This window comes from Rousettus aegyptiacus, unplaced genomic scaffold (genome assembly GCF_014176215.1).
Source record: "Rousettus aegyptiacus isolate mRouAeg1 unplaced genomic scaffold, mRouAeg1.p scaffold_m13_p_16, whole genome shotgun sequence".
Classification (NCBI taxonomy): domain Eukaryota; kingdom Metazoa; phylum Chordata; class Mammalia; order Chiroptera; family Pteropodidae; genus Rousettus; species Rousettus aegyptiacus.
This window is the reverse complement of record NW_023416291.1, coordinates 1,274,441-1,291,408: the sequence shown is the minus strand read 5'-3', so window position 1 is coordinate 1,291,408 and position 16,968 is coordinate 1,274,441. Positions and strand designations below refer to the sequence as shown.

The window sequence follows — 16,968 nt, the reverse complement described above, 5'->3', positions numbered from 1 at the left end:
GCTGTATTTTAAAAGCTTTCAATGGTGACTCTAATGTGTAGCCAAGATTGGGAATCCCTGAATTATAAAGAACCAGGCTTGAGTATCCATGAGCATGATACACAAATAAATAAAAAGGCCCTTCAAAACAGCAGGAAAAGTTATTGGGACAATGACTTCAGGAGCTAAAATACAGCTAGATCCTCTACTGACACTAGACAGAAATAAATTCCAGACAGAGCTGTGATAGTCAAAACAAAAACTTTTTCTTTAGTTATATTTTAATTATACATGTTTCAAATGCAGGACTTGCTTTTCCAAGACTTGTCTTATTCAACTACATATATATATTCAAATATATCCAGAACCTTAAAAAGTGTGTCTTGTGGTTCATTCAGCCGTGTGACTGACGGGCTGACCTCCCACGCCCTGTGCTTGCAGGGGACCTGCCAGAGCCCGCCCCATGGCCTATTTCGGGGAGGGGACGGGGCCCATCCACGTGGATAACGTGAGGTGCACGGGAACTGAGCGGTCCCTGGCCGACTGCGTCAAACAGGAGCTGGGAAGACACAACTGCCGCCACAGCGAAGACGCGGGCGTCATCTGCGATTATTTTGGCAAGAAAGCATCCGGTAACAGCAGTGCCGGTGAGTCACCTCTGGGCCCTGCGCAGGCAGAGGCTGCAGACCCCGCGCACCGCAGACCGGGTGTGGGGGATCCACGCGGCCTGGGCCCCGCGTGCTGTGCTGGGCGGCCGTGGCCCTCCCTGCGCACACTCCGCAGAGGGCAGAGCGCCGGGCGCCGGGCGGGGCGGCCTCGGAGGCCCGTCACCCCCGCGCCTGCCCTGGTCACGCGCTCAGCCGTTTCTGGACGACCTCCCCTGTCCCCTGTCGGGCTCCCCTCTGGTGGAAGGGCACCTCTGCTCCTATGAGCATTTTGAACAACAGAGATAATTCTTAAAATTAATTACAAAAGGCAAATGATCTTTTGTAGATTTTACTCTGAAATTTAAAAATGAAAAGAAAATGAGAAATCTTTGTGTAAATACAGTAATAGGTGTTTCATAGTTAAATAGAAGAGTTCTTGAAAGCTGTTAGTTTACCTTTTATGAAACAATGCTTTAAATGAGTAAGCAGAAGAACTAGATATTTTGGAGAAAATGTTATATTTTATGAAAAGAGCAATCACTTTGTGTTGATTGAAAGTTCACAGTTTTGATCCATTTTCAGGAAATCCGATGCATCTGTATTTGAGCATTCTCCTTTATTAACGTCTTTTCATAACTGCTAAGGACAACGCACTCAACAGACTGGGTGTCGTTAATATGATTCTTCACCACCTGTGGGGCTCTTGAATATGGACAAGAATCCCTACAGCGTAACTTTGTGCTTTGGTATACATACACACACACGCATATGCATATATATGAATATGTGCACATACACATGCATAAATATATATACATGTAATATGACTTGGCAAGACATTTTTTCCTAAGTATTGATTATAACAATTAAATTCCCTTTAATAATTTCAACTGCAGTTACAATTTTAAATGTAACTAAGAAATATAACTATTTGGATTACTCCTTAAGTCGTGGAAAAACACGAAACTTCAGTAATTGTAAAACATTTTCCTGCATTTCTATGAAATCCTGTTTGAGAATGTGACGTGCCATAGATCCACTTCTTCATTGTGTATGCATTTGTTTTGCGCCTTCCTGGAGGCGTAGCAGTGCTTATTTTGATGGCTTTCCGTGGTTGCAGTGCTACCATACCTCAGGTGACAGCGTTCACCTCAGGCCAGCTAGATTACGGGGTCTGGCTCATTAACCTCTTGATTTTGTGTTGGGCTCAAGACCTCCTGACTCACGCAGGGACTCAAACTTAAGCCTTAGGCCGTCCGATGGGACCCTTTTATAAATGAACTTCGTTTGCTTCTTAATTTTTTGTAACAGCGAGTTCACGGCTTGAACTTATTTTTCCTTTCCTGCGTTCTGGTGCTTTGCCCCCGAGTGAGGTCAGCTCGGCTTGTCCAGAATGACATCATTCCCTGTCCTGGCACCGTGCACACGACCTGCCTCAGAGCATTAAGGGGGCCCGTGTTGTTTTTAATGCCTTACGCTTTGCAGTGTCATCTCGAGGGCTCCTGTCCGAGGCGTGAGGATAAGTTGGACAGCACGCCTCTGAGGTCATGTGGCGCATTAGCTGTCTCCGTCCACTGAGGAGTGACTGTGCTGAGTCCCTGTCGGGCTCCCCTCTGCCGCACTGTGGGAGACTCGGCGGGGACCGGGCTGTCACGTTTTGGGCAGTTTCCACTCTTCGCTTCTCACACAGATGAACAGTGCCCATCCGCCCTTCACGCACAGCTGCTTAACCAAAGAGACAGAATGCCCCATGTGTAGATTCTCCTGCTCTCTGAAATCATTTAAAAGTCTGGGCCTACCTTATATGCACCCTTCTTTGGTACACCACCTTGTCATTTATTTCTAAGTTAGCTCTTTGTTCAGGCCCCTGACAGAAGTTTGCTGTCTTGGGACATTGGACCATGTTTGTACCTTGAGCACAGTTTGCCCCTTAAATGGGCTCAGTGAACCATTTCCACGCGTAAAGATCCGAGTGAACAGAAGAATCAGAATCCCGTCCTGAGAATGCGCTCGGCTCCCCCGAGTTCCACGTGCACATTTACACACGGGCCGTTCCGTCTCTTCCGTTAGCTACCTGTGCGTGAAGCGTAGATGGACATTTTGTCTATCTGTGTAAGAAGCGAAGAGTGGAAGAGTGCCCAAAACATGACAGCTCGGTCCCCACCGAGTCTCCCCCAGGAGCAGGCAGAGGGGAGCCCTGCAGGAAGTACGGTTATTTCTCAGTGGAGAAAGGGGCCCCCCAGGTGGCTCGGAGAGTGTCGTGAAAAAGCAGGTTAGGCCACCGTGGCCTTGGAGTTCCGTGTTTGTCCAATGTTCCTGAGCCCCAGACAAAACCCCGTGGTCGCCAGGGTGGGGGTGAGGGGGTGGTCGGACCCTCGAGCCAGAGGGTGACATGCGGATGGGGTCGCGAAGCCTTCGGAGAGGGCGTGGGAACCCCCCTCGTCCCTCGTGCCTGCCAGCGCTGTTGCCTTGCTGAAATGGGAAGACAGCGTTTTATCCTTACCGTGAGGAAGAGCGCCCCGCAGTCCGGAGGGGACGGCATTTAGAGCGGGGGCAGGAGCAGCGGGGCGCGGTGCCGCGTGTGCACCGCGTGACAGCGCGGGAGCGAGCGCGTGACGCGCGGCCCGTCTCTGGTCTCTGCGCAGAGTCCCTGGCGGCCGTCTGCGGGGTGCGGTCGCTGCGCCAGCGGCAGAAGCGCATCGTCGGTGGCAAAAACTCCCTCAGGTGAGAGGCCCTTCCCCAGACATCCCCCGTGTTCCGGAGCTACTTGCAGAGTGGGTGGGGGTCGCTACTACTGTATAAGGTACTTATCTTATTCGTTATATTTTCCAAATTAAACACACATCATGCTGATCGTTTCCCTGTCCTCTGAGGCGTGGACTTTGTACAGGCCACGTTCTCATGTCGCCGTCCCCTGAGCTGTGAAGTAGATGGGCTACTGAAGTTCAGTGGCAGAAACTAATTTAACAAGAGGTCTGGGGGAAACTACAAAATTCATTTACCTTAGAATACGTTTGTTTTGGAGTTGACTCATTCTAATGGAATTACTTCGTGTGCTGGATTTCCTAGTGGAAAACAGGCGCTTTGTGTGTTAAACGCTCTTCAGGCCGCTCAGGGGAGGTGAGCGAGGAGAGGGGACACACTTCACGTCGTGAGGTGTGAGGAGACCCGGCTCGTGTTAGAATGTGGAGAGTCCGGTTTGCTCGGGGCCGTGGGGGCATCGTTCTCAACGCAGGAGGGGACCTTCTGTCCTCGATCCCTTTGCGGCCCCTTCCTCCTGCCCGAGAGCCACTGCTTTCCGTGTGCGTCTGCCCCACGGGGATGCTGACCCGCGGCCGCTTCCTCCGCAGGGGCGGCTGGCCGTGGCAGGCGGCGCTCCGGCTGAGGTCGTCCCGCGGAGATGGCAGGCTGCTCTGCGGGGCCACGCTCCTCAGCAGCTGCTGGGTGCTGACAGCGGCACACTGCTTCAAGAGGTACGTGTCGCCCCTGCACACAGCGCGGGCCCCCTCCCGGCCCGTCCGCCCGGCACCTTCCTGCTCCGCAGCGTGGGGGCAGCGTGGGGTGTCCGAGCCAGGCCTCATCTGCGCCATGGGCACCGCAGAGGTGAGGGCGGGAACAGGGCCAGAGAAGCTCCTCGCCGCCCTGCAGTTGCAGCAGAGTCTAGACGCGGGAGAAGAGGAGATGGGCGATTGCGGGAGCGATGTCATTGCTCCCTGAGAGACCCCCGAGGGCGACGTCCTGACCCCACAGAGCTAGCGGAGGCCTCTGGTCATCCAGAGAAGGGATCAGGAAGACAGGTCCAGTCTCCGTGTTTCTGTCCTTGGCGTTTTCGTGATTCCCATCCGTACCCCCTGGAAAGTCAGGTTGTATCCCGACTAGTGTCTCCCGTCCCAAACATTCCATCCGTCCAGCCCGAAGTCCTCCCAGTTCCCAGGGGAGGCCGGGCGGAGGCCTAGGGCGCAGTCACAGCGGTTCAAAGGCTGGAAACTTTGATCTGACTTTTGGGTTTCCTGGAAGGTCTTTTGATTTTTAGAGGCATGTTTGTTTTTATTCGTTTACATGCCATCGTCCCTCCTGTGGCCTCCTCCGTCTAGATTAGAGCCCAGAGTTAGTAATCCTCTCCTCTGTGTTTGTAAACTGAGAAATGTCTAGATCTTTGTCACTGGAGAGATGAGTCACAGAGTAATGGGACTTGACTTTTAAAGAACACGTTGTGTCAGGCTCAACCTGTGTTCCACGCCCTAGTTCCATGACCGAGTTCTCAGAACATGGTCTTTACTAATTACATGCAACCATCAATCATGGACAGCCACTTCCCAAACAAGGGACAGTGCAGGGGTCAACAGAGAAGGCCACTTCTCTCTAAGCAACGGGAACTATTTATATAAGCAACTTCAGTTAACCATTTTTTCAGTTTCATCTGGACAGAGAACAACAGATTCCAGGAGTAGCAGATGTGCACAAGCTGATGTGAAATATTGCTCATCAAAGAGATGCATATGTAGAGAACACACAAAGAATATGACCCTGAATCTAACTCTGCTATTTTTAATCCTAGTAATTTTTTATTATTGTTTAACTCAAATCTCAGTGGATTTAGGATATTGGATTTTACTAAACTGCTGTATTATCTTGCTCAAACTTGTCTGGGAATTTCATCCAAGTTTTATCTGAGGGGGAGTTCGAAGGCATTTCAGCAAAGCAAACAACTAAATGGTGTGTCAGCCCAAACCTGAAGTGTTTATTTTAGAAACATTTTTGAATGTAATGAAGTCTATCAAGATAATAAGAGCTCCAATCAAAGACCTTAAAATGTGTTGCAAAAGGGAATTCCTTGATATGTTTTCTTGAGAAGCCTCGAACTATAGTAATTGCTTTCAAAGCCCCGTTATACTGGGGCCTCAGCCAGTGTTGTCCCCGATGGGCACAATCACGGCCACTAGGAGCGACACTAGAAGACAAGTGTTTGCTTAGCAGACAGAGCCAGTGCTGTGTGGGGTGCTCTTCAAATTGCAGGCGTAGGCCCAGTGTAGGAATCACTGCTGAGGTTTAACCGGTCCAGTTCCTAAACCAGGACATGAGTGTAGGAATACAGAATTTCATTTTGACAAGAATGGAGCTTTTTCCCTCCTTGTCAGGTAAGTATTTTACTTTTGTTCTCGGTTTAATATCAGCTCCTGGTTGGTGAGCACACTAATTTTGGGATATACTCAAACATAACCCGCCGAAATCTTCTTGGTCCGAGAACACGACACATGTCTGGACCGTGTGTGCTGCTGCGTTTTGTGCCTGTTAGTAATCTGGTAGGCTGCCCGCTTCCCCCGGCGAGGGCGCAGGCAAGCAGGGCAGGGCTCGGCTCACAGCCGGGCTTTGTCTTTGCTTCGCTGCTTCTCAAGCCTGCCCGTGAATCAGCCCTGTTATTTTAATATTCTCAGAGAGTGTGTGGCTTTGACGTTTGTATTCTTAAAGTGGTACAGGTGATTCTGATGAATAGCTAGCAAAAACAAGAAGATTAGATCTTTGTGGGGAGATATATATATGTGTATATATATATGTTATTATGACTATATATAGAGATATGTTATGAAACAGAAACTTTAGCGATGGTATTGTTAAAATGTGGGAATTGATGAGTAGATGTCTCTTGGATTTCACTAAGTTAGGGAGGGGAACGTATGAATATGGGTGTGGATGTCTTTCAAAGGAAGTCATCTAACACACATTTATCAAGAGCTTTCTCTACGTCAGGCACTTTGGTGCTGAGGATACAAAAGTGAGCATGACGCAGTCCTTACACTCACGGAGCCTTTAACAGAAGATCCGACATCTTGATACCTGGAAACTGTGATAAATGCTGTGACAGTGCCCCCGGGAGCATCTGGAGGGCCAGCCCGCTCTCAGGCAGGGCAGGCAGAGCATCTAGGACATTCTTGACTCGAGACTTGAAAGATGAAATCAGTTTTTGCCATGAGGATGCGGGGAAGGGTAATGATGTTGTGAATAGTTTGAATAAAGACAGGTTTGAGAAATACTGAAATGACAGGGGCAGCGAGACCAGGCTGGTACCAGAGAGGGGACAAAGGCCACTTTGGGCTGGGCTTGTATATCGTTGGAGGAACCTGAATTTTGTTACATAGATAGTAGGGACCCCTTTAAGGGTGTTCACAAGAGTGGCTATATTATCAGAAACATCAGCCTGGCTGCAGTGTGAGGGATGAGTTGTTAGAGTTAAACTTGAACATGGATCCTTAAGTTAGAACTTGAAGCAACGAGGTCATTTAGCAGACTGTTGCCGCGGGCCAGGCATGAAGTGACACATGAAGGCAAGATGCCCAAGACTTGAACACTGGGACATTTTTAAATTAAATTTCTTTATTGTAGTAATGTCCTGTGTCTTTGTTTATTGGCTGAAGACCCAATTTTTAGATAGTGTAGATAAATTTATACAGCCTGTTTAGATGCAAAGGTTATTATAGCTAAGTGTCACAGCTCTTTTTCAAAGAATGAAAATATTGTTGCAATAAGACCTTTATTTTTTAGGTTGATCAGTAATGTAATGATCTTAAAGGATATAAAAAGTTGACATGTGAAGAGAATGTCTCATAACTCAAGCTTAAAAGTTATAAGCAACATAAGAGACTGCATTAAAGATGTACCATAAAATGGAATGTCTAGTTTATGCCAACCTATTTCTCTAGACCAGTGCTATCTAGTAGAAATGTAATGAGCCACAAATACAAGTCATATACATAACTTTAAATTTTCCAGTAGCCACAATAAAAGGTACAGAAACCAAAAAGGTGAAATTAATTTTAATCGCAGACTACAACTCGGTAGATCCAAATTATTATCATTACAAAATACATACAAATCGAGGTACTTTTCTTATTACATAGAGACGATATAGTCAGTATTCTTTTTTCATAGTAAGTACTCAAAGCCCTGAGTCTAGTTTATACTTTTAGCACACCTTAGTCCAGGGCTTCAGTAGCCATATTTGGCTGCTTCATTGCGCAGTGAAGCTCGAGATAATTTTTAAAATTCTATTCCAAACGTAGTATGAAACAGTTCAGTTCCGCAGCACTTCCAAGGATGCGGTCTCAATTATTCATGTTAGAAAAGTAATAAATCACTTGGGGCTTCACTTTAAAACCCGAGTACATTAATTAGGCATATTCAATTTTTATAACATCAGTATACACAAAGTGGCAATGAGAATTATTTAAATACCTGATTAGTGTCCATAACTCTTACTTTCTACAGTTTTAGGATGTGAAATAATCCTAAGTTTTGAAGTGGAACCCATAAAAGGAAATTCTCTAGGGACAATATGCGAAAAAGCTTTCTGAATGTTAAACATATGTGATGAGTTAAGGGTGGAAATAGAGAACTCAAAGCATCACAGGGAATTATTACATTATAGACCAATAGTAGGTGGCTGTAGAAGCTAAACGCCTTCGTTACGTCATTTAGTTTCTGAGCTGACGTAGTTAAGAAAACTACTCACACTGCAGTTGTCGGGGCCCAGCTTAGGGCTGCTGGAATGTGTGAGCGACTTGTCACTTCCAGGCGTGTAAGGAGGGGGAGGTTACGGTTAACTAGGCAGTCACTAGAAGACCCAGCTTCTCTACATGCACGTTCAAGTGCAGGTCTGGGATCCAGCGGGAGACTCTGGAGTTGTGGGGGGAAAGATGAGGAGAGCTGCGAAGTGTAGTTTTTCCCTTTTAGCTGTCCCATGCTAGCGCCAGGCAGGGGGTGACCTGAGGATACCAGAGCGGACGTTTGGGCAGATAAGAGCGAAGCAGCATTGAGAGACTTTGCAGGAGAGAAGCAAGTCACCAGGAGCAGAGTGGGACTGAGAAGAAGGCACTGGGCTGGTCAAAGGGCTGAGATCCGGGGGGTGTGGAGCGTAGCGGCGGGCCAGACAGGAAGGAGAGGCCACACTTACAGAAGGGGTGCGTGGCCTGGGAGCGGGGACCCGTGGGGACCCGTGGGGACCCGTGGAGTGGGCCTGATGGCCCCTGCCCCCCAGGTTCGGCACCGGCCCGCAGAGCTACGCCGTCCGCGTCGGGGATCACCACACGCTGGTGCCGGAGGAGTTCGAGGAGGAGCTCGGGGTCCAGCAGATCGTCGTGCACCCAGAGTACCGCATGGACAGCAGCGACTGCGACATCGCCCTGGTCAGGCTGCGAGGGCACGGGCAGTGCGCCAGCCTGGGCAGCCGCGTCCTGCCGGCGTGCCTGCCGCTCCCGCGCGAGAGGCCGCGGAGGACGGCCTCCACCTGCTACGTCACGGGCTGGGGCGACACAGGTAAAGGGAGGGCCGGGGGGGACCGCGGCCCGGCGCCCGCTGGCCGGTGTCTGGGGCGCCCGCACACCCCGTGTCCAGCGGTTGTAAATCTTAACGGATTCAGGCCGAGCTGTTTCGAAATTCTGCTAAGTGTGAGATGCTTGTGTCACTAAAAGAGGCACATAATGACGTTATTTTCTGTTCATAGTGGCTCATTTAACCCATTTCCCGTTTAGGAAGAAAACGTGCAGCTCGCTGCCAGCGTTTTTACATAAACACTCTGAGGCCCAAGCAAATCCGGCTGGTTTCAGTGTAAAAATAAAATATAAAAGCTGTTCTTACAGTTATTTCTAAACAGAACTTGTCTCTAATCCTAATGTAACAGAAACGTATATGATCGAAATTTAATAATTTTTTATGTGGTAAATTTCAAAGCACTGAACACAAAGCAGGACATCTAGGGTTTGGCATTTTAAGCAATCAAGAATTATTTTTCAGATGTAAATACCACTACTAAAAACAAAATGCTCTAAATAGAATGTTGTTTCTGAAGACTACCGATATACTAGAGCGATGTGAAAATAATGAAAACGATGTTTCATGGCAAACTTTGGGGGCGAGGTTAGGACTGTGACCCACCAATTACCTCGCAATGAGCGCTGCAGCTCCAAGTGCCGAACAGGTTTTTAAATGGCACTAAGGTCACAGCAGGGCTCTTATCTTAGACTATTAAGTGTCCCTTAAACCTTTAAGTGTAGCTCTGCTCTGCAGGACCTTTGGCTGGAACCTGACTAATTCGCCTCATTTTGTCTGTGCAGGACGAGCGTATTCAAGAACTCTACAGCAAGCGGCCATCCCCTTGCTCCCCAAAAGGTTTTGTGAGAAACGCTACAAGGGTCGGTTCACAGGAAGGATGCTCTGTGCTGGAAGTCTCCACGAACACAGACGCGTGGACAGCTGCCAGGGGGACAGTGGAGGGCCCCTCGTGTGCGAGCGGCCCGGAGGGACCTGGGCGGTGTACGGGGTGACCTCCTGGGGGTACGGCTGCGGAGCCAAGGATTCGCCTGGCGTTTACACCAAAGTGTCAGCCTTTGTACCTTGGATAAAAAATGTCACCAAATTGTAATTCATGGAATCCTCAGGAGAAAATAGCGTTTAAAGAATCTGTTGGAAAATCAGTACTCAGCTGGAGATGCCAGTCCAGGTTTGATTTGCTGTGTTGATGAAATCTGTGTACCCCTCTGCTGCTTGAGAATTTGTGAAGTTACAGATACCTCAGTGTAGTTCTGATATTCTTTAATTAGCAGTTACCTCCCCAAATAAGTTTCACCAGAGATGTCTTTATTCTCATTTGAACCATATTTATCTCTTCTGCCTATTTCTCAGCATTGAATCTATTGTATATATTGATTGTGCAAGAAGGGTGTTTTACATTTGGATTGTGAACTCCGTATAATTAATCAGTGGTATATGAATTATATTGTGCCCACATTTGACATAAAAATACCCATCATTACACTCATTATGAGGCATGTTCTATTTACATATTTTTAAGCCCAGATTCTTTTTCCAAAGGCTGACAAATCTTCATGCACTGAATCTCTGTAGCTTTATCAAGTGAGGAAATCAAGGGCCAAGAGGTAAAGGAATTCTAAAAACCTAGACTGGAACAGGGTCACTCAGAGCACATCCTGAATGAAGCCTGTACCAAACACTATGGCAATCACGGGGAAACATTCTAGCTACCTTGTATGTCGCAAGCAAAATTCAAAAGCATTCCTAACACAATACAGAATGCTTTCAAGTTATCGAACAACCCAATTTATCCACCCTATTTAACTTAACCTACCCCGGTCGCTTTTAACACTCCAAATTTATAGTTATTTAAATTAAGTTTGTTGCTTGGCATTGAGCTGTTTTCTGGACCAGGACTCAAGAGTGCCATCTGTTGCAACTTTATGGTAAGTAACAAACCTGTATATTTCATAAGACTAGCCTGGATAGTCTCATTAAAAATAAAAAGTTTTTGCAGCCTACAGAGAAGACCTAAAATACCTGTTTCAGTTGATTCATCTTCCGGTTACAATGTGCTTAGGCACTGCATTGCATGGCAATGCACCTCATTGCTAACAGCATCCCTTTTTTGAATGGGGAACAGGCCTAGAGGTGGTGAGACAGCTGGTGAAATCTGAATCCAAACTCCTAAGACAGAGGAGTCCCAGTCCTGACATTTCACCCACGGTTCTCCTGCCCAAACGAACAGGAATAGCTGCCAACCATATCCCCTCAGAGGACATTCTTGGTGGCAGTGCAAAATCTTTGCCAAAACATAAAAGGTACGCCCCTCAGGAACTTAGCAGTCCTGTTCACACACAAGGATGATCGCTGACATCAGCCACCTGAGTCCTTCCCAGTACCCCAGGTAGTAAAACACTTCTCATATTCGAGGGGTAGATGCGTAAATATGGATAAAGTCAGCATGAACTTGGGCTCGAGGACGGTTAAGCAACACTCTCAAGGACCTCATCTCCTTTCCTTTCTGCATCGAACTGCCCTCAGCTTTGTAAAACACTGGTGCTAACCTGATGGTGCTTTGCATTCTACTAATTTGCAGAATTGCAATGCTGTCAGGGAGAATAGCATTAAAACTTTTCTAAAAGCTCATGGTTTTGATAAATTTTTCAAGCATTTACATCTAGCGATAAGAACTAGCACTTGGCACAAGAGCTGAAGAGTGTCAGTACAGTTGAGAAAATTTATCACAGCTACCCTTTAGAAACTACAGTGCTGGCGTAAGTAGCACTTATATTTAAATTTGAATTAGACCAGAGATTGGCAAATTTAAAAGGCAGTTAACAGGTGGCGTAGTTTGCTCAACTTTCAAGTAGAATATGTGGTTCACAAAATATGCCTTTATTATACCTAAGTGTGACTTTTATAAAATACAAATGTTCAGTGCACATTTGTGTAAATAAAGTGCATAGCTTTTCACCTGGTATAGTTAGTTGCTTTAATCTTTTGTGCGGCGGTATATAAAATGACTATTTTCTCCTTTAGGGGTCACCTGGTTTTTATGAATCCGTTTTCCCCAAATGCTCTAACAATACTTTACAGTACTCATCCATACCGCCTCCACTAGGTCTCCCAGTCTCTTCATTATTAACTACCTTCCCCCATTAACCCGTCAGAGATCATTCATTACCCAGATGAATCAAGCATTTTATTTAACAAGAAAACACTCTTAAATCATACTTATAAAAAAAGTAACATTCAAGATTGAAAACAGTGTGATAGTTTTCAGACCATTTGACACTCAATCCCAAAGCTGTTGACATTGAACATCATGTTTGTTCAGTGCAGTGCAGGATGCTAAATACTTCACCCATGTCACTTTGGACTTCTTGATCCCTGCAAGAGAAGAACACCTTTGTAAAACTCATCTGTGTTCACTGAGCTGCGATCTTAGCGGCTTTCAGTTACTTCCTATTCAGTTGGCTATTTACTCTTTTGAATCACAAAACGCTAGCAAATGGGGCCAACTTTGACCTTCCAATTCCTTAGCACTAAGATTAACTGAAATATGAACAAAAAGGAACATACCTTATATTTTTCAACATTTTAGTTCCGCTTCCTGTAAACATTTGATATACAGTCTTTTGCCCAGTAACCCAGCACCCTCTAGGTTTTAAAAGTAAAGAATGTTACTTGTGCAAGTCAGAATCTGATACCAATTAAATGGTGACAGCTTTGCCAATAAACAAGAATATGCTCTTCCATGCCTAGGAAGGGAGACTGCCACAGTTGACAGGTCCCAAAGATACATGGAGGTTCACAACGCCAGACGGAACTGATCAGCAAGCACAAGCACAGCCGCTACTCACCACGTGGATCCAACTGGCGGGTGTCTGCCTGCGGTGTTACTGTTTAATCGTGGCAGAGGGGATTCCCGATGGCCACACGGCACCGACAGCGGAGACCTTGCCGGACTCGGCCGATGCACTGAACCTTTGCCCGCGGGCCCAGAGCCCACCTGCGCGGGGCCTGGGACTTAGCTCCCCGGGCTGCACGTGGCCGCCGCGCGGCGTAAGGACCGCGCAAGCCGGCTCAGGCTGCCCACCCCGCGGGCTGCCGAAGCCGGCCTGGACCTCCCACTACAAGGCTCTTGAATCTCCGGCATTTTATCTAAGCCCAAAAGCTGTCCCAAAGACCAGTCAGGACAGAAAACGCAACAAGACAAACAGACCTACACTTCCCGGACGTGAAAGGCCGAACACGCCCGCGCACGCGTTCTTATACAGCCGGTGACGCAGTTCCGGGGAAGCGCCGCGGGGGCGGGGCCAGTGCGACCCAGCCTTCCGCCCCGCCCCCGGCCTCTGGCCCCGCCCCCGCCCCGCCTTCCGCCCCTGGCCCCGCCCCTGGCCCCGCCCCTTTTCTGGCCGGCTGCTGCCCCGCGTTCCCACCTGCGTTCCAGGACCACACAGCGCACCTGGCCTCCAGTTCGGACGCATGCGCACACCGGGGCGGCGGGGTGCTGTGGGGCAAGACTAAAAAGCCGAAAAGCTCTCGCGAGACCAGGCAAACTTGCCGCTCGCGAGCGCCGGCTGTCTGAGGAAAGTGAAGAGATGGTGGTGGCTTTGCGGTCTCAGAGTAGTTACCTTAGAAGTTCTCCATTGTCACCGCAACGCCAGGTTCGCGCGTTCCCCGCCCCGCAGCCCTTGGGGGGGTCGTTGTCTGTGGAACTGGCCGGTCCGCGTCTGCGGCTGAGGCGGCCGTGAGCGCCGCCTTGCGCGGGGGTCGCCGCTCCCGAAGCGCCGGCGTCGGAGGGCCTCGGTCAGCGCGCGCGGGTTGGGGGTGTCCCCCCTCAGGAGCCCTGGCACTCGTCAGCGGGCGCCCCTCGGGCGCGTCGGCGAGCTTCCCCGCTGGCCGCCGGGCCGGCCTCAAGCCCCTGTGTCTTTGGGGCGCAGGTGCCGAAACGGTGGGGCCACCGCTTTGAAGCGGGGTCGCTCCGTCCCAGGCACCTGCCTGTCGACGTCCCCTCGGCTCATTTCGTTTCCCCTTTGTGTTTCCCTCGGGTACGAGACGGCGGGGGAACCCGGGGTGGGGGGGCGGTCGGCGGAGCCGTCAGGGGACGCGGCGTCGCGCTCCGGGGACGGCGCTGCCGCAGCGGAGGCACGGAAGCTCCGGGAAGCCCGCGCGTCCCCCGCGGGGGCGGGGAGAAGGGGACGAGTGGCAGCTTTTAAACGTGCGGCCGCCGGGCTCGCCGCGGGGGGGGCCGGGGCCGCCCCGGGCCGTGGCGCTGAGCGGCCCCCCCTCCCCCGCGAGACGCCGCGGGGCGCCACGTCCTCGCAGGTCCCGAGGCGCGAGGTCTCAGGTCCAGGTGCGCCCAGGTGGTTCCCTCTGAGGCCGCCCTTTGGTCCGCACAGGGCCTGTCTGCACCCCAGTCTCCTGGCATGACAGCAGTCATTGGATTAGGGTCCAGTCCGATGGCCTCGTTTAGCAGTGATTCTTTAAAGACCTTGTCTCCAAACACAGCCGCGTTCTGAGGTGCTAGGGGTTAGGACCTCAACGAGTGAATTTAGGGGGTGCGGGGACAAATCAGCCCGCCACCGTCAACTTACGCTAAGCTCTACGGACTGACTGAAGATTTTTAAATGAACGTTTCATTGCGTTTAAGGCACGAAAACAAGGAATGAGAGACAACACCCCTCGGATTTTGTGTATGCTCGTCGCTGTTTCGAACGTCTTCCCGTCGATTTCCCACCGTTTTCTTTAAAATTGAGATATAATTGACATGACGTATTAGTTTCAGGCGCACAACATAATGATTCAATATTTTACATATTGTGAAATGATCAAGATAAGTGCTTAACCACAGTCCCCCTACATAGTTACAATTTTTTTTTCTTTCAAGAGGACTTCTAAGATTTACTCTCTTAGCAACTTTCAGGTATGCAACACAGTATCAACTGCAGTCACCAAGCAACACATGACATCCCCATGACATTTCTTTTATACCTGGAAGTTTGTACCTACTGACCCCTTTCACCGACTTCTCTCCACCTCCCCACCCCATCCACATAACACACAACCACCAGTCTGTGCTGAGTTTGCTTTTCAACTTTTCTGTAAGCCTGAAACTATTTTAAAAATAAAACAATTACAAAAGAAGTCATAACTTTGCAGTCCATTACATTTTTGTTTTAAGACAAGTAGTGTTTTAGCGATGGTTTCTATCTACTGTTAGTGTGAAATTCGTGGCTAAGATGGCAATTTTTGCAGATTTGAGATCAAACATTGTGAATTTAGCTGCTGGCAAGCCAAATCTCTGAGACTTTAACTACTCAGGAGAGTTAATGTAATAGAAGAATTAAAAATTGACCGTGAATAAAGGCTGGCTTAAAGATTTTAAGTGGAGAATGCAAGGTGAAGCTAATGTCGGAACGATTAAATGATGGCTGGACAACATGTCAATTTTGCATTTGATATACGAACTGAAACAGTTTGTTATAGAATGTTTATTCTTCACCTGCTACTTCTCCCTACTCTGCCTTTTCCTTTTGCAGTGTTAGTATAGAAACTATAGTAAGCGTCAGGGAAATAAAATGAACATAACTGCACATCTCTCCTATGAATGTTGAGTGAGAGAAAATATAGTCACAAAGTGGCCTGTGGGCTTTTTTTCATCTTAAAATACTTAGGGAACCTAAGCTTGCAGTTGGTGTGCACCAGCAGTGATACTGCTGCCAAGAAAGCTGAAATCAGAGTGTAGCGTCTAGAAGAGGAGATGAGGGTTTTTCCCTGTTTGTCCTGGAATATTCTTTTTAGTTTTGAAGACCGTTCCATTGTTAAAAACAAGACTCAAGCAAAGGTTTATTGAGCAGTTATGGCCCTTGCTTCAAAACTGCAGTGGAATTGAGTAACTTAAAGTCGGATCACGATTTTTCCAAGTAATTCAGAGCTCAGATCATAGGAGTTAGCTTTGGTTTCTCCCTGTCCTCCATTTTCAGGTTTTTAGTGTATTTCTGTATTAGTCAATGTGTTAATTATCTATTACAGTGTATCAAATTAGCCTAAAGCATAATGGATTAAAACACCAAGCACTTACTATCTCACATACTTTCCGTGGGTCAGGAATCCAAGAGCCGCCTAACCGACTCAGTGTGTCTCATGAGGCTGTAGTCGGGATGATGATGGGGCCTGCGGCATCCTCTTCCAGGGGGGCACTGAGCTTGGGACAAAGTATAAATAGGAAAGAGGATCAAGACTGAGCCCTTGGGCAGGTCGGCATTCATCTACTGGGAAAAATAACAGGAAACAGCAGAGGAGGTTGAGAATGAGGTGAGGAGGAAAGCCCGTGGAGTACGTATCCCGAAGGCCAAGAAGGAAGTTTTTTAAATAAGAGGGAGCGACCAACCGTTCACGGTATGAGTAAGCTGGGCATTGAGAAGCACTGGATTTAGCGGTATGGAGGTCACCTGGGACCTTGCAAACGCCAGTCTCAGAAAGCATGGGAGGGGAGGAATCAGAGACTATGCATTGGGATAACTCGTCTGAGAAGTACTATAAAGAGGAAGAAAAATGGGCCATATCTGGAAAGGGATGTGGGTCCAGAGGGGATTGTTTTGTGAGCATGGGAGAACAGAAAACGTGTTTGTATTCTGCTAGGAAGGAACCAGAAATGGAAAAATTGATAATCTGGAGAGATTTAGTGAGTTGCTTGGTTGACGTGGGATCTTGTGTACAGAGCAGGAGTTCACCTAAGATGGTCCGCATGGTTTATCTGTAGAAGTGGAGTAGACGGGTACAGACGCTGGTAGGCGAGTGATGTGGTGTGACCCAGTCAGTGATCTCTTCTATTAATCCCCCCTGCCGGCCCCCAGTAATGGAAAGCAAGCTCATCAGCTGGGAGCGAGGATGGGGCGGGGGTGTCGGGTACTTGAGAGAGAGAAGACATATAGTTAGGAGACTGTGTGCATGCACTAGGAAACACAGTAGGATTCCCGGGTTAGTTAGGGTCTGCCTGGGCCCACGTAATGAATTTAAACCCCTTTCG

The 16,968-nt window shown here is 48.4% G+C and overlaps 2 protein-coding genes, 1 long non-coding RNA gene and 1 other non-coding gene across 6 annotated transcripts in view; 2 read left to right on the top strand and 2 right to left on the bottom strand.

Moving 5' to 3' along the window:
- PRSS12 (serine protease 12) overlaps positions 1-11,911 on the top strand; it is a 39,236-nt gene extending 27,325 nt beyond the window's left edge. The window contains exons 9-13 of one of the 2 annotated variants that reach the window (XM_036233431.1): positions 421-626; positions 3,272-3,350; positions 3,977-4,099; positions 8,659-8,936; positions 9,734-11,911. In XM_036233431.1, the coding sequence (XP_036089324.1) occupies positions 421-626; positions 3,272-3,350; positions 3,977-4,099; positions 8,659-8,936; positions 9,734-10,041 (994 nt within the window). In that variant the 3' untranslated portion in view covers positions 10,042-11,911. The remainder of the gene's footprint in view (positions 1-420; positions 627-3,271; positions 3,351-3,976; positions 4,100-8,658; positions 8,937-9,733) is intronic. The other variant, XM_036233432.1, reaches the window with a different exon arrangement.
- Positions 11,912-12,113: 202 nt separating this feature from the next.
- LOC118612404 lies at positions 12,114-13,199 on the bottom strand. Of its 2 annotated transcripts, none has more exons than XR_004954818.1 (2): positions 12,797-13,199; positions 12,114-12,323 (listed from the first exon to the last, which is right to left on the bottom strand). It is a non-coding gene; the product is annotated as an uncharacterized LOC118612404 (long non-coding RNA). The 2 variants fall into 2 exon arrangements; XR_004954817.1 differs by having other exon boundaries at positions 12,516-13,197.
- Positions 12,612-12,742, bottom strand: LOC118612514. Its single transcript, XR_004955044.1, has one exon. It is a non-coding gene; the product is annotated as a small nucleolar RNA SNORA24 (small nucleolar RNA).
- Positions 13,200-13,375: 176 nt separating the features above from the next.
- Positions 13,376-16,968, top strand: part of TRAM1L1 (translocation associated membrane protein 1 like 1) — a 242,873-nt gene continuing 239,280 nt past the window's right edge. The window contains exon 1 of the transcript XR_001596953.2: positions 13,376-13,603. The gene's annotated coding sequence lies outside the window, so the exon portion shown is untranslated. The remainder of the gene's footprint in view (positions 13,604-16,968) is intronic.